At 49.8% G+C, this 22,793-nt stretch overlaps 2 protein-coding genes across 3 annotated transcripts in view; one reads left to right on the top strand and one right to left on the bottom strand.

The window, feature by feature from the left end:
* SLA (Src like adaptor) overlaps positions 1-994 on the bottom strand; it is a 36,512-nt gene extending 35,518 nt beyond the window's left edge. Inside the window, exon 1 of one of the 2 annotated variants that reach the window (XM_043880096.1) lies at positions 814-994. The gene's annotated coding sequence lies outside the window, so the exon portion shown is untranslated. The remainder of the gene's footprint in view (positions 1-813) is intronic. The other variant, XM_043880097.1, reaches the window with a different exon arrangement.
* TG (thyroglobulin) overlaps positions 1-22,793 on the top strand; it is a 235,546-nt gene that overhangs the window by 175,098 nt on the left and 37,655 nt on the right. The window contains exons 42-43 of the mRNA XM_043880093.1: positions 20,941-21,105; positions 22,552-22,719. Coding sequence (XP_043736028.1) covers positions 20,941-21,105; positions 22,552-22,719 — 333 coding nt within the window. The remainder of the gene's footprint in view (positions 1-20,940; positions 21,106-22,551; positions 22,720-22,793) is intronic.

The following is a 22,793-nucleotide window of genomic DNA, read 5'->3' as shown; positions in this document are numbered from 1 at the left end:
AAAACCCAGGTCATTTCCCTGATACACCAGGCTCTCTGGACATGGAAGGACCTAGCAGGATAAGCAGTGTGCCATGTTCCTTAGAAAATTCTAGTTCTCCAATATCTCTCCTAATGCTTGCATTTTATTTTCATATTTTTATATGCCTCCCATGTTTGCCTTTGATTTAATCATATGCGCCGTAAAAATCCCACCTACTTGGATTCTTGTTGTTTATTACCATCAGTCATCATTGGCATCTTCCCAAGAAGATACACACCCCAGATACCTAGAAGCACCACTGTGATGTCCACCTGCCTGGGCTCCAGTTACAGATGTTATGACTCCATGCTGATAGCATTTTACTAAGCCCCTACTGTGTGTCTGAAACTGGCCTGGGCACTTTGCGTGTGTTAGCTTGTTCAATCTGCCCAATACCTGTGTGAGTTGTGTACCATTATTCCCACTTCCCAGAGGAGAGAATGAAGGCCTGGAGAGATTTAAATGTCTCACCTAAGGATGTACTTCTAGAAAGTCTAATAGCAAGCTGGAGTGTCCACAGTGCGAAGCCTGCTCTGTGCTAGAATGTTCTGTGGCTGGAAGATCTCCTTCTGGCATGAGCGTGCCCAGTCTGAGCTCTCCCAGCCCTTCCTGGCATAGAGTTCCCCATCAGTGAGCAGCCACGACTCACCAGCCACCGGGCCTCACTTAGACCTACTTCTGCCTGTCTTCCCAGAGCACGTCTGTCTCCAGAAAGCCCACCCCCTGCCAGCTGTGTGTCTCAGGGGTCCCGACACCTCCCCTCCAGAGCCCCTGCCATGTCCCCCCAGATACCTTCAACAGCTGGGCACGCTCTCCCCTGGGAGTCGCAGAGGAGGGACCGTCAGGAGCACTGTTACCACCGCTCCATCAGCTGCTACTTCCGTGGCAGAGTGAGCCTCCCGCCGGTGCACAGGAGCCCATGCTATCGAGAAGCACAGTTGCTAAACCGGCTGCCACTTCCTCTGCTAGAAACGAGGAAGGCGCAGGCTTGTAGGAGACAGGTTCCTGTTTTCAGCAACCACACCGAGCAGACTTCTCTTTGTAAGGACAGGGCAGATAGCAACACTGTTCTTTTTTTTTTTTTTTTTGCAAAGCACTTGGGAATATGGGCAGCTTGATTCCAAGTGTCTGGGCCACGCTCCTCTTTCAGACACGGGGATATTTTGTCTCTAATTAAAAGGCAGAGGAGGTTGGGAGAATGCTCTCATGGCCTAAAGCTCACTGGGTCCAAGGGGGCCAAGGCTCAGAAGCCTCAGCTGCTTCTCTCTTCTTAGGTTCTTGATGTCACTGCCCAGTGGGCCCCGAGCAAAGCTTCTGGTCTTGGCTCCGCTGTAGACAAGTTTTTAATTGGCAGAGAATTGAAATAATGGGCCTCAAAGACCCTTTACAGAAAGAAGCAGCCCACCAGGCTTCCCGGGGGAGGCACACCACCCCTTGGCTGGCTGGTGCTACAACCAGAAGAAACTACAAAGGTTATGAAAGGTTATAAAACTAGAAAGGTTATGAAAAATAGTCGGCTTTCCGAGGTTCCTGATGAAAGTTGACTAAGAAAACATGGTAACTGAATGTATGATGCCTGACTGGCCCCTGGATCAAGGGTGAAGGACTAGAAAGAACATTCCTGGGATGGAGGTGGGGGTATTCAAATACAGACTGCATATTAGACCATTTGTGTCAGTGCTAATTTTCTTGGGTAAGATAATGACATAGAGTTATGTGAAGAATGCTAATTTTTAGGAACTCCGTGCTAATGTATTTAGAGGTCAAGAGGCATGTTGTCTTTAACGTTCAAATGGTTCAATTAAAAAAAAAAAAAAAAGAAAACACACACACAAACAGAAAGAGAATAAGAAAGACAGAAAGCAAATGTGGCAAAATGTTCATGCTTGGTCAGTTTAGGTGAAGGGAATATGTGCACTGTACTATTTCAACTTCGTGATGGGTCTAAATTTTTTTAAGTAATTGTATACATCTCCCTGTTCATAGCATGCTTCCCAGGTGGTGCAGTGGTAGAGAATCCGCCTGCCAATGCAGGAGATGTAAGAGATGCTGATTCGACCCCTGGGTTGGGAAGATCCCCTGGAGAAGGAAATGGCAACCCACTCCAGTGTTCTGCCTGGAAAATCCCATGGACAGAGGAGCCTGTCGGGCTACAGTCCAAGGGGTCGCAAAGAGTCGGACACGACTCATAGCATGCTGGTCTCAATCAGGAAAGCCCAACACGTGGAGCCCAAGGGCTTGTTGGTGGTAGAGATGGAAGCTGCTGGAACGCCGGCTCCAGACAGCGTGTCATGGAGTTGCCTGGGTGAGCTCAGAATGCCGGGTGACCTGCTACATGGCCCTCTGAGAGCCTTGGTTCACCTCCCACTTCACAGAGAAGACAGAGCATCTAATGATCTGCCCAGCATCACCCAACTGGTCCCCGAGCAGAGTCAGGTCAGTGTCTGGGGCTGATGGCACGGCCCCAAGCTGGTGGGAACGACACGGCCAGCAGGGACAGTCATTTAGAAACCTCTCTCACTGCTGTGATCGAAGATGAGTTCAAAACACCAGGGCTGCTTCTAAATTTAGCAGGGGCTCTGCACTAGAGAGATGCTTCCTTAGACGGCTGGTGAGAGTCCTTGTGCTGCGCAGGGCACCCTGGGAAGGGGCAGAGGAAATGTTGCAAAGATTGACTGGGTGCTTGGCCTCGAGGGGGAGGAGTGGGCAGGCAGGGAGAAGCAGAAGTGGACTTTTCCCCCGAACTCGCCCAGAGGAGTAACAGAGGTTTAGATTGATAGTTAAGAGGTATGAAGCTTAGGCAACTTGTCAAAAAATATTTATTGAGCATCTCTTATGAGTTAGACTCTGAAGTCATTCCCTCATTCAGTTATTTATTCAATGATGTTTTCTAGGCATTGGAGTTCAGCCGTGCATGAAAGCCCTGCCCTACTACACAGCTATCAGTTCTGGTGACTCTGTAAGGAAAGGAAAATAGCCAGTGTGGAGGTGGGAGAGGGAGGGGTTCTCTGTGCCATGGGCTGAGGCTCCGGGAGGAAAAGGACCAGCCGGGGAACAAGCTAGATGGTTAGAGGCTCATGCAGACTTTGGGGGTTGGGGAGGAAAAGCACCATGGGCTTAAGGGAGCTCCTGGTGGTTTCATGGTGGAGGCTGACAGTAGGCAGGCAGGGACCATAGATGGGTCTCCGTCAAAGGGAGTGGTCGGTGCCCAGGAGAGGCTGCTGCGGAAGGAGAAGCCCAGAACTGGGAGCCATGGAGCCCAGGTGGCAGGATCCTCTCTGCCCGTTTCCACTGGGTGACCTGGAACTGCTGCCCACTTGCCCTGGCCTTGCTGTTTCACAACCTTCCTTTCACCCCTGGGGTGAATGCATGGAAATGGGGTCTGTTTGAGAAAATGTACCTGAAGCTGTCAACTGCACTCCAAAGAATCCCGGGCTGTGGCCCAGGCTGAGGGATGGTGTGGAGGTCGGAGCCCACACTTGGCAGGGCACACCCCCACTAAGGTCCTTAAGTTAAGACTGGGATCAGCCCTGGCTGAGTGACCACGTGTCCGGCAACCGCACTACAAGAGCACATGGAGACATCCAGATCCATCAGTGTAAAAGCACCTGATTTCCAGAGAGTTTTTCAAGTTAATGAACTGTTATATTGTTGTTGTTTGGTCGCACTCTTTGTGACCCCATGGACTGCAGCACACCAGGCTTCCCTGTCCTCCACTATCTCCCAGAGTTTACTCAAACTCATGTCCACTGAATTGGTGATGCCATCCAACCATCTCATCTTCTGTCTTCCCCGTCTCTTCCTGCCTTCAATCTTTCCCAGCATCAGGGTCTTTTCCGATGAGTTGGCTCTTCTCATCAGGTGGCCAAATATTGGAGCTTTAGGTTCAGCATCAGTCCTTCCAGTGAATATTCAGGGTTGATTTCCTTTAGGATGGACTGGTTTGATCTCCTTGCAGTCCAAGGGACTCTCAAAAGTCTTCTCCAACACCACAGTTCGAAAGGATCAGTTATTCGGTGCTCAGCCTTCTTTATGGTCCAACTCTCACATCCGTAGATGACTCCTGGAAAAACCATAGCTTTGACTAGACAGACCTTTGTCTGCAAAGTGATGTCTCTGCTCTAATATGCTGTCTAAGAGCTATTAGGACCCAGGCTAATGTCCACAGGCAAATTAGCAAGATGATCCTGTATGTTGAGATTTGCTTGACTGACTTCCTCCTACTTCTGTGCAGTCATCATATTGAAATGAAATGTTCTCCTTTGTAAATGCTAGCTTTTTACATTTAGTGTCATCGAGAGCCAGGTGTTACCTCCCCACCTGGGGGTCTGCAGTTCTCCTAAACCAAGCAGGAACCAAGCCCGCTTCTCCAGCATCAACTCCATAGGAGGATGTGCATAGATTACCTAGCATAGTGCAAGGTGTATGGTGGGGGCGGGTGGGGGTGGGGACACGGGAACCATGGAATATGCCTCCCCCTCTTTCCTTTCAAAGTGGAGCATAAGCTGGGGAGAGCAGGAGCAGATCTAATGCAGACAATGAGCCCAGCACTGAGCCTGTCCCCCAAACAGATGAGCCACATCCATGAACAAGTAAATGAAGGTGATGGATCTGCTTTCTGAACAACAAGTGCATGGCCTGTGAATATTGACTCTTTGCCTCCAGGGAGGATGATGAGCTAACCTTGAAAATCATCTAGGAGATATCAGACCCTATTGTTTCCTGGGAGTTGGGAGCTGTTCATGTGTCTGGAACCATCTCTGGAGCTGGGCAAACGGTCCATGTGGATGAGCTGAATTGCCCAGCTAGAATGGCACCTGAATGTGTATCCTCAGAATCTTTGTGTTTCTCTGGGAGTGCCTCTTGGAGCTGACAGTGTTTTCAGAAGGAAAAAAAAAAAAAAGCAGAAGCTCTGTTTGCACTGGGCTTCTCCACTCTGAGGAGTTGCACAAATGCGTTGATTCACCCAAGCTGTTCTCTTCTGAGGTTGCTCAACTCGTCCCCTTTGCATCCCTCTTAGGGACAGTGGGTTCCCAAAGCTTGGGAAGCTGTCTGAGAGGGGACGCAATTTCAGTCTTCACAATGTTGCAATTTTGCTTTCCCTACTAACTTCCTGTAGATGCATGAAGATGCAAACTCTTTTCTTTTCTAGATTAACAGGTATTTGTTTATTTAAATGAATATTGAGTATTGTATTGAGTAACTATTAGCTTCATGCCAACCATGAGGCTAAGCTCAGGGGGCAGCAGGGTGACTGGGACTCATGTCCTGCCATCCAAAAGGTCAGCGAACAGGGACCAGGAATGAACCATGATGACTTGGCAGCATGGTGGGGGTGTTGTGATGAGGGAAACTAAAGGAAATGATTCAAAACGTTGCAGTGGCCCCCAGGCTCGATGGACGTGGGTGATGTTCAGCTTAACCTTGAACATGAGTGGAGTCCACTAAGGCTACACATTTGGCAGTGCTGGCCAGGACATTCCATGGGTCCCTTCTTGTGTTTTCTCTTTGTGGGATGATAAGTTGCGTCTTGTCTGGAGTTGGAAGTGATGTCAGTATCGGCCACGTGCTGGCCCTCCCGCGCCTGTGATCTCCTCTTCCCTCTCAGTGCTCCTGGAACAGGCTGACAAGCTGACCCCCTCGGGTCAGTTCAGTCTCAGCCCAGCTCTGCCCCAGCCTCCACCCCCACTTCCCTCACTGTGCATGGCCTTTGTGTTGATTCCTCCCTGGTCCTCACTGCTTCGACCTGCCATCTCAGTGACTTCCACTTTCTTCTACTGCCTGGCAGGCTCTGTTGGCTGTGCCCCTGAATTTACTCCTGCTGTTCCCCTCATTCTAGGATCTGCCAGAATCAGGAGTGAGTCTCCAGTCCGGGCCAGCCAAGGCTTGATCCTTTCCTCCTAGACTCAGAGCCTGGCAGAAGGACTCATGTTCCCTCTACCCTCTGCAGTGGGCGGGGGGCTGCCAAGCCCTCTCCCCTGCCTGCTCTTGTCCTCTGGCCTAAGCTGAGGTTCCTTGGCTGTCTGAACGGCATGTTCCCCAGACTGGCTCCCGCCGTGGGGCCCTGATGGGGAGGAGGGATAGCAAAAGCGGTGCCATCTGTCTGCAGTGGAGCCTTTTGCCAGAATGCCCCGTGACTGTCCTAGAGGCAAGAAATTTGCTGGTCGCTTTTATTCCCACCGGCGGGGCAAACACTACAGCGCATGGGGGCATCCTCGTTCAACTCTGTTTCCTTCAGTTCACTGAGGAAAGGGCCTCTTCCTGTTCCCGAGTGCAAGTGTTCTCGTCTCCAAGCTGGTTGATCATGACAGTAGAACAAAGTTTTGAGTGAGTTTGAGTAAGCATTCCCTGTATGTGCACATTTAGTCATCTTTTATATACACAGTCATTAATTATATTCACAGATGACTGTACTAAAACATACATTATAAATATATACATGTTTTAAAAGAATAAGACTACCTAAATGATATTTATAGGTAAATATCTTGGAAATTTCTTCCTGTGCACCAATGGATTGTCTTATACACCCTGTTTGGGAGACCAGAACTCTAATAGAAACATAAAGAGGGAGACAAGGATCATTTCTAAACAAAGAGGATTCTTAACAAGGAGTTTTGAGACATCTCAGGTTATCTTTTCTGGTTCAAATGTATAGTTGAACCAGGAAGGACACAGAGATCCTTGTGAATTTCACTTAGGACGAAGGCAAGAGGCAGTCTTACCAAGAGAAATAGGATTTGGTACATGGTGGCATCAGGCGGTATCAGGCCCTTTTGAAGGGAAGCTCTTCAAGAGTTTCTCTAATACCTCCCCTTTCCCACCTCTGTGTTGGTCTATCTTCTGAAAACTGTTAAGATCCGTGAAGGCCGGAGGCTACCTGTTTTGTCAGTGATTGACACCTAGCATTAGCACCTTGCAGGGCCAGAGTAACTGTCAGATATTTGCTAGGAGGAAGAAAGGGCAGGGCGGAGGGAAAACTGGAGGGTGGGACGGGGGGAGTGAGAGTTTAAAACAAAAAACCCAGAAAGACAGAGAAATTCCCCTCCCTGTAGACTACACCCTTTCTTCAGGCCCTCAAGGGTGCCTGTTAAGTCATGTCCGATTCTTTGTGATTCCATGGACTTCAGCCCGGCAGGCTTCTCTGTCCATGACATTCTCCAGGCAAGAATCCTGGAGTGGGTTTGCCATTTCCTACTCCAGGCCTTAATCATCTTCAAATTCCGTGCAGCATCGTGCATATAGGAAGTACTCAAAGATGCCCATGGAGTTATTCTGGTGAAGAACTAGCTTCTGGCAGCAGAGCTGGCTGTGTCCCAGAGTTGATAGGAAGAGCTGGATGAACATTAGAGATAAGGCCTCTCTGATTAGCTCTCGAACATGAGCAGAGTCAGGCCTCTTCATTGCTTCACCCCTGTATTTTCATCTCATAAACAATAATCACAATTAAACTTGTCCAAACACCTCAAAATATGCTTTAGCAGCACAAAATGAGGTTACCATCTCTCATAGCATGATGATGGCTTTTATTAAAGTCCTCTTACTAACTTATCTCACATTTTATGATGCCTTAATACTTCTGTGAGATAGGCTTTCCAGTCAAAACAAGATTCCGTGGTTGTCATCTAAAGAACAAGCTCAAAACTGGCCTTAATGCAATTTAGAATGGTATCATCGGTTTCCAAGCCACTGGTGGGTGTGAAATTTTCAGCCAGCCTTTGCTTCATCACCCACAGAGCCACGACTAATTACACCCAGCAGCACGGGGCCGCCAGGCAGGGACAGAAGATAGACAAGCCCAGCTGCTTAAAATATCCTTGGCCAATACAGAACTGCAATCCCCAAAGCTTTCTTTAGATTGGAGAAGATTTGACTATTTTTTAAATTTGAGTTTGAGTAGCAATAATATTATAAATCATAATAACCAAATCTCTGACAGTGCTGTACAGGTTCTGAAGTATTTTTCAAACCTGTTATTTCATTTCATTCTTGCTAGAGCTCTTTGAAGTGTCAATTCTGAGTTTAATATTGGCTACCATTCATGGGAAACCTAACCCATGTAAGCATATTACCTTTTACCTCATCAATTCATCACAACAATCTACTGAAATATTCTTCTTACCCTCATTTTACACTTGAGGAAACAGGCACGGGGGATTTAAATAGCTTTCCTAAGTACACACAGCTGGTAGGAAGAGGAGATACTGACCTTGCATGTGCACTAATAATGAACTCACGGTCCGTGCTTTTGATGCTGTACCTTGAGACACTATTATGTACCCATTTTACAGGTGGAGAAACTGAAACTCCGGTAGTAGAACCACTTACCAAGTTGTCAGTTCAAGATTCAGTAAGATTTCTCCAACCCCAAAGCCCAAGCTCTGTCCATTCTTTTTCTACACTGTATGAAAATGTATATTTGTTTTTGCCTGATGAATTTGAAGGGGATAATGTTGTTGCAAATGACGTGACATGGACTCCAGGTGCTCAGCTGGGGCAGAGGTTCAGAAGCAGACCTATTTAGTTCATACCGATGCATCACACCTTAGCAAGAGTCCCCTGGGCTTGTTCACAAGGGGGAGTCTGGGGAGAGGGTCAGGCAGAGTGATGGGCCCAGGGCCTGCGAGGGCTACCCTTGTCACAGGGAGAGGGCTAAGCTCAGACCACACACCCGTTAGCTGGAGCTAATACAGGATAAGGAAGTGGGCCCTGGAAAATGCAGGGCCACTTTGAACACACAGGGCCAAGTGTGGGAGGGTGTGGGTGTGAGGCTCAAGTCTGAAGGACAGCCACCAGGACAGGACAGGGTTGCGGGTTTCAGTCCAGCTGGATGCGCAGACAGTTTCCCCTCAGGCGCTCCATGCCGCCTCTGGGGTCTGGACGTGAGGTGGGAGCCCTAGACCTTCCTCTTCCGGTGGGGGCCCTCCCGCCTCCCCACTGCTGTGGCCAGCACAGGGCCTCCAGCCCAGAACCTGACTCCGGCCCCCGTGACTGACCTCCCCAGGGCGGCCCCTCACCTGGACCTTTGTGCCAGGCACCCCTGTCTCCCGGTCCAGCCTCTTCCCGAGGTGCCCCCTCCAGGGATGTCTGACCAGAGCCGGGCCACGGCCCTCCTCTCTGCTCTGCTCCCTCTGACAGAGGCATCCCCAGTCCGTGCGGCCCCGGTCACCCTTCCTGCTGACACTGGCCCCTGAGAGGCCACCCTGTCCCCCAGCCAGCTCCCCTTCTGCACACACAAGACCATCCACACCCAACAGAGTCTCAGAACTTACACACATACTGCGCTTCTCCAGGGCAGCCCAGGGAGCCCTTTCTCCCCAGGAGCTGGTCAGTGCCACCCCGTCCAGGAAGGAAAGGAGGAGGAGATGGACAGAGGGAGGTGACTGCAGGTGACAGGAAGGAAACCAGTAGCCAGACAAGGTTTTCTCACTCCTAGACATCTGGGCTGGGCCCTACCGTCTTCTTGTTGTTAAATCGCTAAGTTGTGTCCAGCTCTTTTGCAACCCTATGGACTGTGGCCCGCCAGGCTCCTCTGTCCATGGGATTTCCCAGGCAAGAATACTGGAGTGGGTTGCCATTTCCTTCTCCAGGGGATCTTCCTGACCCAGGGATCGAACCCACATCTCCTGCTTTGACAGGTGGGTTCTTTACCACTGAGCCACTTGGGAAGCCCCCTACTATCTAGATGCTCATACATGGAGGCATAGTTCAAATAGTCAGCCATGGCTGACTGCAGAGTCACACTTAGAGAGAAAACAAGCGCTCAGTCTCTCCTGTGGGGCAGAGCAGCCAGGCTGCAGTTTCAGGCCAGCTTCCTCTGGGCCAGAAATTCCCACCATGTCCCTCACTCTTCTGTCTTTCCACTTGATATTAGACATGGGAATATAGCCCTGGGCAAGTGCTAGCTAACCCCCCACCCCTAGATCTGCCACCAGCTACAGTTATTTTTGTATACTGATCCATACAACCAAACAGAGGGATGAATAAAACCCCCCACTATGTAAATTGTTACAGCTGCTGTGGAGAACAGTAAGGAAGTTCCTCCAAAATAGAGCTAAAAATAGAGCTACCATATGACCCTGCAGTCCCAGTCCTGGGCATATATTCAGAGAAAGGCATGATGTGCAAGGATACCTGCACCCGTGTTCACTACAGTACTGTTTATAGTAGCCGAGACAGGGAAGCAGCCTAAATGTCCATCGACAGAGGGAGACATAAAGGCGACACAATGGACTATTACTCAGCCATTAAAAAGAATGAAATAACGCCATTTGTAGCAACATGGATGGGCCTAGAGATTGTCATACTGAGTGAAGTAAGTCAGAGACGGAGAAATATCATATGACATCCTTTATACGTGGAATCTAAAAAGAAATGATACAAATGAACTTACAAAACAGAAAGAGACTCACAGGCTTAGAGAACTTACGGGTGCCAGGGGAAGGACTGGGAGGAAGGAATAGCTCGCAGTTTAGGATGGACATGTGTGACTTCCCTCGTGGCTTAGACGGTAAAGCATCAGCCTGCAATGCAGGAGACGAGTTCAATCCCTGGGTTGGGAAGATCCCCTAGAGAAGGAAATAGCAACCCACTCCAGTACTCTTGCCTGGAAAATCCTATGGATGGAGGAGCCTGGTAGGCTATAGTCCATGGGGTTGCAAAGAGTCGGACATGACTGAGTGACTTCACTTTCTTTCTTTCTTCAGGATGGACATGTACACACTGCTATGTTTAGAACGGATAACCAACAAGAACCCGCTGTGCGGCATATGGGAAAAGAGTTAAAAAGTGAAATAAAATCCCACCTTCACAAAATGGATAGGGTGAAGTTAACTGATTTGCCCGACAAGACGTGGCCACTAAGAGCAGAGGCTTGAACTGTCAAAAAAAGGCTTTCTTTTTGCTTAGTCTGTGTTGCTGCCACTTCTCTACGCTGGTTTTGCTTTACAAGTTTTTTAAAAGCGTGACAATGTAGAATTAGTCAGCGAAGGGCTGGCGTGTCCCACTGGGAGAACTAAGAGGAATTGAAGGAGTGGGCGCCAGAGAGGCGTTTGCTCTGCGTGCAGCCCCGTGCTGAGTTCTCACCCTCCATGCTTCCTACAGCTCTGGCAGCAAGGCTGTAAGGCTGAGGGAACTGAGGCTTGAAGAAGTGACTGATCTGCTCAAAGCCAAAGCATAAGAATGTGGGAAAGCCCAGGCCGGCCTCCCCTGAGTCTAAGACTTGCCCTCTCCTCCATACAGTCCCAGCTGTCCTAGGCATTCGTTCTAAATCAGCCGGTCCTTGAAATGAAGCCACGGGAGCAATGGCTGGACGGAAACATCCGGGCACCTAGGCACTTTTATAAGTTGTGGTTTGGAAATTATTTTTCAAAGGCGACACTTCCCCACTGCGTGTGTGAGCTGCTCGTTGAGAACAGAGGGGCAGCTTCAGGAGCCTGCCTTTCCCACCCTTCGAAATCAGAAGGCAGCCGTTGCCTTGGCCATCCGTCAGGGTGAACCTTTTAAAGGGCGATAGCTTTGCCTGGGACAGCAGTACGTTTTGAGTGCCAAGCGTTTAAATGGTTTCTGACAGGCAGAAGGGGACAGAGGCTGTTGGATGTAATGCTCATGACAGATGAGAGGGAAAAAAAAGGCATTTTGTCAAGTTTCCAAGAACATGGAGGACAAGCAGGACAGGAGAGTGAGCGTGGTTCTAAAGGGGCAAAGCCAAGGCTGACAAGTGCCTGGGAGGCGCCCGGCCCTGGAAGGCCGCCCCCAGAGGATGCCTGGGCGGGGCCTCCACACAGCACAACCACAGGTAGCAGAGGCGATTTGTAACCGAGCCACGTGGGAAGGAGTGTTTGCCAGAGATGTCAGGAGAAGGGAGGTTGAGAGCAGACGGTAGCCTGGTCCCCTGCTCCCTTCGGCATAGCAGGGCCAGGTGATGAGATGGCTTGGAAGAAAAGCTTCCTGAATCCAACTTGGTAACAGTAGAGGATTTGGGGCAAGTCAGTTATCCTGTCTGAGGTTTTCTAGAGAAGCTATCGGCATCATTATACTCCTTCTTACAGATGAAGGAAGAGTCCAGATCAAAAAGTACCAATAATCAGAGCTGTGCTTTGCATTCAAGTGAGCCCTGCAGGCCCTTCTAACTTGTCCGTGACTCTCTCCCTAACAGACTGAATACCCTATGTGCGCTGTTGACATTAGAAAGTCTCATAAATGGCTAGTTACCAGCACAGAAGGATATGCACAATGGACAGAGAGGTGAAAAAGACAAGTTCAAAATCAGTATGATCTAATTTATTCCCTACATATAAATATACAAATAGACACACACACACACAGAAGAGACATGCTGAGAGGCTAACAATATCTCACAGTCATTGCTCCTTGACTCAGAAAATTGTATTTAAGTTTCCATTGTTTTGCTCATCTTTCTTTTCTACCATAGATTTCTGTGCTATTTTTGCTTTAAAATTACAAAAGTTGCTCTTTTACCTTTAACTAAACAAAGGTGACAAATTGGGTTTCCCTGCTGGTTCAGTGGTCAAAAAATCCACCTGCAGTGCAGGAGACGTGGGTTTGATCCCTGGGTTGGAAAGATCCTCTGGAGGAGGAAATGGTAAAACCATTTCAGTATTCTTGCCTAGGAGATCCCATGCACAGAGGAGCACTTTGAGCTATAGTCCATGGAGTCTCAAGGAGTCAGACACGGCTGAGCGACTAAACAACAAAACCGAGGTGACGCTGGAGGCTGTGGGACAATACACACTGACCTTTTTCTAGGTGTGAAGAGGATTGCCATTTTGGCGAACCTGGGATGTGATGACAGAGGCTTGTTCTGGGGACCACACCCACTGGTCAGGATCGCTTCTCTCTGCCCACAGTGGTCTTCCTTCTGCCCCACCTCTTATCCCCCCCGCCAGGTGTTCTTACGTGGTCTTGACCTTGCCACCTGTCCGCAGATCAGTGGGTATGCCTGCTTTCCTCTCAACAAGAGTCAGGTTATATTTTAGTATGGAATTACTCTTTTAAATGTAATTAAGATTTGGTCTACTTAAATGTTATAAAAATTCTTTGGAGAAAAGTTAGAATATTTTGAAAACTATAAAAAGTCCAAAAAATCACTCATCAGTCCCTCATCTTGAATTAATAGGGGACTCAGGGAACTGATAAAGTTGGACTACCCAAGGAAGCTGGTGGAGTGATAGGCGATGGGGAGATGAGGGAGTCAGGATGCCTGTGGACTATACAGGACCCCTGCCCTCCATCAAGGCAGCAAGGCAGCATGGGAAAACCACAGCATCTTGGGGCCAGAAAATCTGGCTTCTTAACCTCTTTCATCTGTACAAACAGTTTACTAAACTTTGCTGACATTCTTTCCTGAGAATATCCCAATTTCTTTTTGGAATGAGGTAGGGAATGTACAAAAGGAGTGATTAAATAAGTAATGTATTTCCTTTTAAAATAATACTGGTTCTTCCTACTTCATCAGGTGGGTTGGAGTGTTGAGATGGTCTGAGCGAACACTGTATATAAAACGGAATGTGGGACACTTGTAAATGCACATCACAGTGACCCAGGGTGGGTTCTGGTTGGTTTCAGGGTGGCTTTTCCATGCCGCAGACATAATGAGGTCACAACAAGGGAGGGACCTTTACAAGCCAGCCTGTGAGACTGTTTCCCATTCGGCACTCCTGCTGCGGGTGAAGCCAGGCCCTCCCTGCCTTTCCTCTCTCTGTTCTGACCACCTTGCAAACGTCTTGTTTACAAATCACCACCCATCAGCCACTCCTGAGTGTAGTGGAAAGCAAGAGTGTGATGAGCTGAGCTCTTGTTGTCTCTGCCTGTAGGTAGGACGGTGTAGGGGAGAGAGTACAAACTTTATAACCCTGGCTCTGCTGCTTTCAGTCCCAAGACCTTGAACAAAGTACTTGCCCGTCTGGGCCTCAATCTCTCCATCTGTAAAGTGGGGATGGTAATCCATATAGGACTGTTGCTAGGATCACGTGAGAAAATGTGCAGGAATGACCTGCCTCTAAGAAGTTACTTTATAAAATGTTCCTTCTCTTCCACCTCCCTTTAAAAGTGTACGTTAAAGGTGGAGAGATGGAAGGGGAAGAGAGGGTGAGGAGGGCCCAGCAGGGGTCCTATGGCAGGGAGGAAGCAGACAGGCTGGGAAGCCTCCTCTTAGTTCCTTGCTCCTCAGAGGAACTGGGCTGCTTGTTTTTCCTGCAGGTTCTGATTCTTGCCATCGGCCCTGATTCACAAATTTCTACCCCACTTTTTCCATACTGGAAGTTGTTTTCAAAGTTTTAAAGGGCACGGCAATTCAGAATTAGTCAGTGAAAGGCTGGCGTGTCCTACTATGGCGTGTCCCATAGTACTAAGAGGAATAGCAGGAGAGGAAACCAGTGGGGCGTTGGCTTGCCCTGCACCGGCCCCCTGCTGAGTTCCCCACGCAGCATACTTGGTACCTCTGGCAGCAAGACTGTGAGGCCAGCACTTTATAGTGGAGGTCACTGAGGCTTGGAGAGGTGATGTATTTTGTGCACACACATTTCTCCACAAGAGAAGCAGCACTCACAGAGCTTTGTCTTTCACGAGCTCTCCTAGGCTATAATTCATCCCTGCAGTTGGTGTTAAGATGCTTCAGGGCATCACTTTGTCTAATATTCAAAGGACACTAATAAGGGCTATGTGTGTGAGTCGCTAAGTCATGTCCAACTCTTTGTGACCCCATCGTTGTAGTCTGCCAGGCTCCTCTGTCCATGAAATTCTCTAGAAAAGAGTTCTGGAGTGGGCTGCCATTTAGTTCTCCAACAAGGGTTAAGATACCCCTTTTTCCCTTCATCCAAATTCCCTGGGTTCCCACCAACTAAAACCAAGAACTGCTGATTCCGAAGAAGCAGAGGAAGGGGGAAGTGTGCTCTGATGCCCCGAAGACTAGGGTCTCAGGATGAAAGTTGTGTTAATTATCATCCCTTTGACTGAAATTTTGCCAAAATCAAAGTGCTACAAATCAGAGTGAAACTCATGCTTTTAGGGATCAAGAAAAGAAGATGATTTCAGTGTAGAAAAGATTAAAAGCAATATTAATACTAACTTGCATGTACTGAAGTTTTTTTTTTTTTTTTTTTCTTTTTTTAAAGTCTGTCTCTTACTTTAGCTTGCAGAATTCTTTCCGAGTTGTCTGCCTCAGTGATGTCCCCCAGTCCAGCTAGGGGGCTTCACAGGTGGCTCAGTGGTAAAAAGAATCTGCCTGCAATGCAGGAGATAAGAGTTTGATCTCCTGGTTGGGAAGAAAATGGCAACCCATTTCAGTATTCTTGCCTGGGAAATCCCATGAACAGAAGACCTGGTGGGCATCACAAAAGAGCTGGACATGACTTAGAGGCCAAACAGTAACAATAAACCCAGCTAGTCTCTGATGTTCTAGTGGCGAGTTTCCAGGTTTGGGTGCGTTCCCAGGAGAGGGTCCGATGCAGAGCAGTGGCAGTGATGTTCTGGTTCACGCCTCACCCCTCTCTCCTCCACCCACACAAGCCTCTGTTGGAATCCCTGCTTCAGACAGGACCTCTCCTGTTCATCCCACGCGGCAGTCAGTCAACCATCCAGCAATTCACTTGAGTTCCATTCTGCCCACCAATCTTTAGCAAAGGCCTGCGGTGTACCAAGCTTTGTGCTAGGTTCTGGTGGCAAGGGCATACCTGTCCCCACCTCTGCCATCAGAATTTTTCATCTTCCAGAAGCTTCGATGTTCATTTGCTGAGTGGCTACTGAGTGCTATGCACCATTTTCAGCACTGAGATGCAAAAATAAATGACCCAAGAATATTCCTAAAATACCTTCTGTCACACCCTGTTCAGAAGCCTTTACTAGCTCCTTGTTGCCTGTGGGATACCTGCCTGTTTCCCGGGGTTTACTGCTTTCTAATTGCTTATCTTGCTTAGGCTGAATTAACAGCTCCCCCACATTTGTTCCTCACTTCCTCCCTGTGCACATGCCTCTCTTACTCAGGAGAAATAACTAATCCATCCATCGATTCATCCATCCATTCACTTACATAGTTGCTGGCTAACTCATTCAGTACCTATTTTCCTGAGTTCTAAGTCCTAATTTTAAAGCTATGACCAATCGAGACAACATATTAAAAAGCAGAGACATTACTTTGCCAACAAAGGTCTGCCTAGCCAAAGCTATGGCTTTTCAAGTAGTCGTGTATGGATGTGAGAGTTGGACCATAAAGAAGGCTGAGAGTCGAAGAATTGATGTTTTTGAACTTCGGTGTTGGAGAAGACTCTTGAGAGTCCCTTGGACTGCAAGGAGATCCAACCAGTCCATCCTAACGGAGATCAGTCCTGGGTTTCATTGGAAGGACTGATGCTGAAGCTGAAACTCCAATACTTGGGTCACCTGATGGGAAGAACTGACTCACTGGAAAAGACCCTGATGCTGGGAAAGACTGAGGCAAGAGAAGAAGGGGATGACAGAGGATGAGATGATTGGATGGCATCACTGACTCAATGGACATGAGTTTGAGCAAGCTCCGGGAGTTGGTAGTAGACAGGGAAGCCTGGTGTGTTGCCGTCCATGGGGTTGCAGAGTCAGATATGACTGAGTGACTGAACTGACTGAAGTCCTAATCTGGGGATTCTGGGATTCCTGAAACCAGCTCCCAACCCACTTAGCTCCCTGGGCTGATCACTCAGACCCCTGGATTCACCTGCCATCCCTTCCCACTCCCCCAAGAGTGGCCACCTGCTCTCTTTCTTTTTCTCTAATCACTTCCTCCCATCAAAGCCCATTCAAGTCCTACGTCTGGGCAGCTTCCTCTGGACCACTCTCATGCCCAGAAATCTCTTCCTACTCTGAGCTTTGAAAGCACATGAATTTCTGCTTGTTCTCTTAACCCTGATGATGGAGAGCCTCATGTTAAGGCCACTAATATGTGTATCCTGCGGGATACAGCCCATGTTTTCAACAAGCAGGAAGTGAGCCTGAGCAGAACCCCAGGACAGAGATCACAAGGGACTTGCTACCTGTCACTTGGTATGTAACCACAGGCTTAAGTGACTTGAGAATAAGTCAAATTGTAGGAGTTAAACACGTGGATAACAGTATCTGTCATGATCATTACAACTCACTTTACTGAATGATAATTCCATGTTAGGTAATTGGCTTCCATTATTTTATTTAATCCACATACCAGCTCTGTGAATGTTCATGAAAATAGCCCCACTTTTCAGATCAGGAGCTGGAAGCCCAGCATGACAAAGAGAATTGGCAAGATGGCCGCAGGCAGAGCTGGGGTCAAAACCCTGGTGGGCCCAAACCCCGGAGCCATGCCTTTCCACTTTGCTTTGACCTCACATTCACACAGGGACGGAAAGGGACCGGCTACCAGGGCCACGAGACTGAGGATGCACAAGGATAGAGCAGTTTGCTAAGGAGCTAGCCATCTAGGTTGGAATCCCGGTGCTGTCCCTTGCCAGCCGTGACACGCAGGGCAAGTGGCTTGATCTCCACCCTGAGTTTCATCACCTGTAGGGCTCAGATGACCCAGTACCCCCCACACCTTGCAGGATTGCCCTTTGAGGGTAAATCAACCTTTATGAGCACAGCATGCTGGAGCGAGTGACACATAGTGAGTGCTGTTTAAATGAGAATTGCCACCATCCTTGTTACCTCTCCCTGCAGGGCACCTTCACAAGGGCTCAGCATGAATTAGCTCCTTGATTCCACACTGTGCCCCCGGCGGGCACCCAGCTTCCCACCCACCCCCTCTCTCTCCATGAGTGATCATCACCACCCCCGCCCCCGACCTCACGGGTGAGAAATGCACAGTGGGGGGTGGGCAAAGAGGGGTGAGGGAGGCAGTGAGAGGAGCCTGCATCTCCTGGAGGGCTCACCTGCCACCCAGAGCCCCCCTCCTCACCCCTCAAAGAGAGGAAGGGCCCCCAGGCCCTCCTGGGACGGCACGTTTGTTACAGAAGCTATCACTCCTTGTTGCTTTCCGGGGAAGGCCTGTGAGGGGTTCACTGAGGTGTCCGAGTCGAGAGTCTGCTGTGTCTGTGTGTGTGGCTGAGTGTCTGTGTGTTTCCGAGTGTGTCTGCGTGTGTCTTTCTATTTGTGTCTCTGTGTGTCAGTAAATGTGTGTGTGTGTCCTTGTGTGTGTGTGTGTGACCTGTACTGTGAGTGCCTCTCTGACCGTGTGGTCTGTGCGCACGCTCATCCAAGGGCATGTCTTGACTCTGAAGCGACCGTTGTGGCTGACTGAGGTCAAGATACTGTCCCACGTTTGGAGGCTCCAGAAGGAAGAAGCAGTGGTCAGCACTTGTGGTTTTTGCCCTGTGCTATTTTTAAAGTTAAAAAAAAAAAAAACAAAACAAGCGGAAACTCATTGCCACTCGATAGCTAGGTCAGATTTAGATAAAGTCCGGGCCCAGAGCTGTGGGTGGCTGGCTGGTGTGACAGGGTGGGCTGGAGAGACCCCGCTGCTGGCCCCGGGTCTGTGGAGCCTCGTCGTGCCCACAGCAATGGAGACCTCTCTGTCTTCTGTGGGGAGGACGCCGCCCCCTCCTCTGGGCATCCTCACAGTGACCTGTGAGGTCGCTTCATCATCCGCATTTACAGATGAGGAAACCGAGGCCCTGGGGGTCTCTCACTGGCCCAAGGTCATTTCATCAGTGAGTGTCAGGGTTGGGGTTTGAACCTGGTTCTTCTGCCCCCGAAGCCCCCTCTCTCTGCGCAACTCTGCGTACCACCCCCTCCTCCCACCCCCAGTTCTTTGTCTTCCACCAAGTGCTTCAAAAAGTGAGGGCTGAGCCAGCCGTTGGCCTGTTTAACCACCGATTTTCCATGAAGAACATGGTTTCCTTCAGAAAGATCGATTAAAACAAAGTCCTTGCAGAGAAAAAGGTTCTCTGAGGCATCTTGCAATATCAGTGTAACCCACGCTGTTAACCACTTCCTCACCATATCAGGGACGCTGGCTTTTTATATCTGTAGAAAATGTAGATCACAGTAGGGGGCCCCCTCCTGAAGCCCACATCTCCTCTCAGCCTACCTGTGGGTCAAGCCAGCCCACCTTGGCCCCCGGCAGTCTGTCGGCTTAGTGCTGATTTAGAACGTGGGGCTTTGGCCTTGAATATCTTGAGTGTGTATGTGCGTGTGTGTGTGTTTTCCCCTAAGGACGAGCACTTACGGTGGTCTTCATGGTTGGAAACACACCTGAGGGCATAGGGACTCTATTCCTCACGATGGTGAGGGCTGGTGCCCCTACTCACTGCCACCACTGCTGACCTCCAGGCCCCGGGTTGGCTGGTGTTTTACTTTTACTACTGCTTAAGCCTGGAGTTAGGACTTGCCCCGGTTAACAGATGCTAAAGCTCAGAGCAAGTCTTTGACTGGAGACCCCCAGAGCCCCTCTGTGCCTTAAACCCCCTCATCTATAAAATCGGGTGATAATTCCCCCTGCCTAGTGGGATGATTGTGAGGCTTAAGTAAATTGTGTGGGTGCGTGCTCAGTCATGTCCGACTCTCTATGACCCCCTGGACTGAAGCCTGCCAGGCTCCTCTGTTCATAGAATTCTCCAGGCAAGAATACTGGAGTGGGTAGCCATTCCCTTCTCCAGAGGATCTTCCCGACCCAGGAATCGATCTAGAACCTTCCACTTTCTTCCTGGGTTCCTGAGCCTAGTACATTCTGAAGCCTGACTGTCTGAAGCCACAGGCTGTTTCCACCTCTGATAAGATTTTTATGCTTGGCTAAGCTGCTCATTTCCCTATTTCTTTATTTCCGTGTTTATCAAATGGAAACAGTAACAGCTGCTAAAGTACACAGCTATTGTGAGGACACAATGAGATAAAACAAGATTAACTCGAGTTAATCGAAGTCCCCAGTCAATGGCCGTTCTGTTACTGTTGTTAGAGGTGGCATTGTCAGTAATGGTAGTGATGCCGGCAGTCCTGCCCAGGCTGTCTCGGATTCCGTGGTGGGCCCCGGCCTGTGTCTGAGCTGGAGGGAGGGGTTGACCCACAGAGGACAAGCCCCAGGATCCTACCCTGCTCAACTCAACTCTTCTACCCTGGGCAGAAGATCCAATCCCACCAACCGTCCAGGCTCAGAGACCCACTGCCCAGGACCTAGCAACCACCACCTGCCTTCTTAGAGAGAAAATGCTCCCAGAGACCTAAAGGTTTTACGGAGACTTACAATGACTGCCGATACAATTTACTTGCACGATGACTGTGTTTCCATCACCTTCTAGGTGGGCATCTATTTTTAAGTCTGACTCTATCTTAACCGAGCCAGGAAATCTTGCTATTTAAGAAATCCTCAGGAGGCATCAGTGGGATATATCCACCTTTTGCAGAGTCCTCTCCTCAGAGGACAGTTCTGATTTTTGTCCCTGCTCAACCACCATCAGCTCTTTGTCTCAATATGCAACCTTAGTTCGGGCTTCCCTGGTGAGTCAGATGGTCAAGAATCTGCCTGCAATGCAGGAGACCCAGCTTCCATCCCTGGGTGGAATGGAGAAGGGCATGGCAACCCACTCCAGTGTTCTTGCCTGGAGAATTTCATTAACAGGGGAGCCTGGTGGGCTATAGTCTCACACACACACACACACACACACACACACACACACTCAACCTTAGTTCATAGTCAGGACTGAAGATCATTCTGTTTACTGCTCTCACTTCACAGCAAGAAACCTGAGGCCCAGGGAGACTCATTCAAGACCACACAACATGTTGATGTGATATTGATCAGCCCTGACCTCGCGGATGCCTATGGGTGTGCAGGGAAGGGTCCTGGGACTCCCACACCTGGAAGAAGGATGCAGAGCCTTGACGCGGCCCTGGGGCCTCTGGGCTGAGCAGGGAGTGGGAGATGATCTAGACTTCGGGCTCTGAGTCTGCTCTCTCTTCCAGGGTGGCTCTGCACTCTCCCCAGCTGCTGTCATCAGGCCGGAGAGGGCTCGGCAACAGGCAGCTGCTTTGGCAAAGGAGGTTGGCTGCCCCAGCTCGTCCGTCCAAGAAATGGTGTCCTGCCTCCGCCAGGAGCCGGCCAACATCCTCAATGATGCCCAGACCAAGGTGGGCACTCGTGTGTGAGTTGGGGAGGGAGGGATCTTTTACAAATGGGAACCAGGCCAGAAAGGAGACAGGATCCACCTAAGGCCACGCAGTAGGCTGGTGACCAGCTGGGGCCGAATGCATATTCCCTGACTGCCCCACCCCTTCCCTAAGCTGTGCCTGGGCTATAGTACGTCATGGACTAAACTCAGGTCCTGAGGTTGATCAGTCTCTGCATCAGATTTTGTCTGTACTATGGGGATAATAGGGTTTCCCAGGTGGCTCAGTGGTAAAGAATCCACCTGCCAATGCAGGAGACCCAGGAGACCCGGGTTCGATCCCTGGGTCGGGAAGATTTCCCCTGGAGGAGAAAATGGCAACCCACTCCAGTATTCTTGCTTGGGGAATCCGATAGACAGAGTTGCCTGGTGGGCTACAGTCCATGGGGTCCCAAAGACTCAGACACGACTGAGTGTGCATGCAGAGTGGGGTTAATGATGGGAGTGGGAGAAGAAGATGAGGTGACATCTGTAAAGGGTCTTACTGGGATCGTGGCATCACCCGGTCAGGTCACAGTGACATGTAGGGTACTGTGGGCAGGGCTGCAGTTCAGTGAGGCCCCCACGCCCCTTAGACTTGACAGCTGGGTGCTGCTTCTCCAGCGTATAAAGACGGTGCTCTCAGTCCCCAGGCTCCCTGCCTGGCCCTGATATTGACAGAGGGACTCTAGCAAGAATAACTTGTCATCTGAGCTGAGGCTTTAATCCCTTCTGCAGCTGGCCTGGACTCATGGACCTGGAGCAGGTCTTATCCTCAGCTCCTCCAAATATGGGCTAATCGGATCATGACTAAAGCTGATGAATTTCCCCCATCATGTCCTGCCTTTGGCCACCACCACGATCAGTATCTCTTACAGGCTCAGGCTTACCCATTTCTCCCAGTGGATCTGTTGTCACATCGGTCGGAGGTTCTGGGATGCTCCCCTAGGGACTAGTCACTGCTCCGAGGAAGACTCGCCATCCTGACCCCGGCACTGTGGTCTGGTGTCCGGCCTGCTTGCTGTTCTGACCACATTGCTCTTATTTCCCAGTAGAGCTTTGGGTGAACAGCCAGCGTTGCTGTTCATTATGGTTGAGACTTGATTAAGTGAAGCAACTGTGTTGTGCTCAGTAGCTCAGTCGTGTCTGACTCTTTGTGACCCTTTGGACTATAGCCTGCCAGGCTCTTCTGTCCGTGGGATTTTTCAGGCAAGACTACCGGAGTGGGTTGCTATTCCCTCCTCCAGGGGATCTTCTCTACCCAGGGACTGAACCCTCATCTCCTGCATCTCCTGCATTGGCAGGCGGGGTTCATTACCACTGAGCCACCTGGGAAGCCCCCAGTGAAGCAGTACATCTGGCTGTCCCAGTTTCAGTCTTTAAGGATGAAGTCTGTGTAAACCATGACACCCCTTTGCACCTGATGCAGCTGCTGGCCGTGAGCGGTCCCTTCCACTACTGGGGTCCAGTGGTCGACGGCCAGTACCTCCGAGAGGCCCCAGCCCGAGCGCTGCAGAGGGCCCCACGGGCCAAGGTGGATCTGCTCATCGGAAGTTCTCAGGACGACGGGCTCATCAACAGAGCCAAGGCCGTGAAGGTAGGTGGGAGGGGCCTCGGGGTGTGGCCCAGTGACTCTGGACCTAAGCAAGACCTTGGTCAAGAGTCATGGAC

This window comes from Cervus elaphus, chromosome 21, assembly GCF_910594005.1.
Source record: "Cervus elaphus chromosome 21, mCerEla1.1, whole genome shotgun sequence".
Classification (NCBI taxonomy): domain Eukaryota; kingdom Metazoa; phylum Chordata; class Mammalia; order Artiodactyla; family Cervidae; genus Cervus; species Cervus elaphus.
Note: the sequence above shows the minus strand (reverse complement) of the source record. Positions and strands in the feature narration are given on the sequence as shown.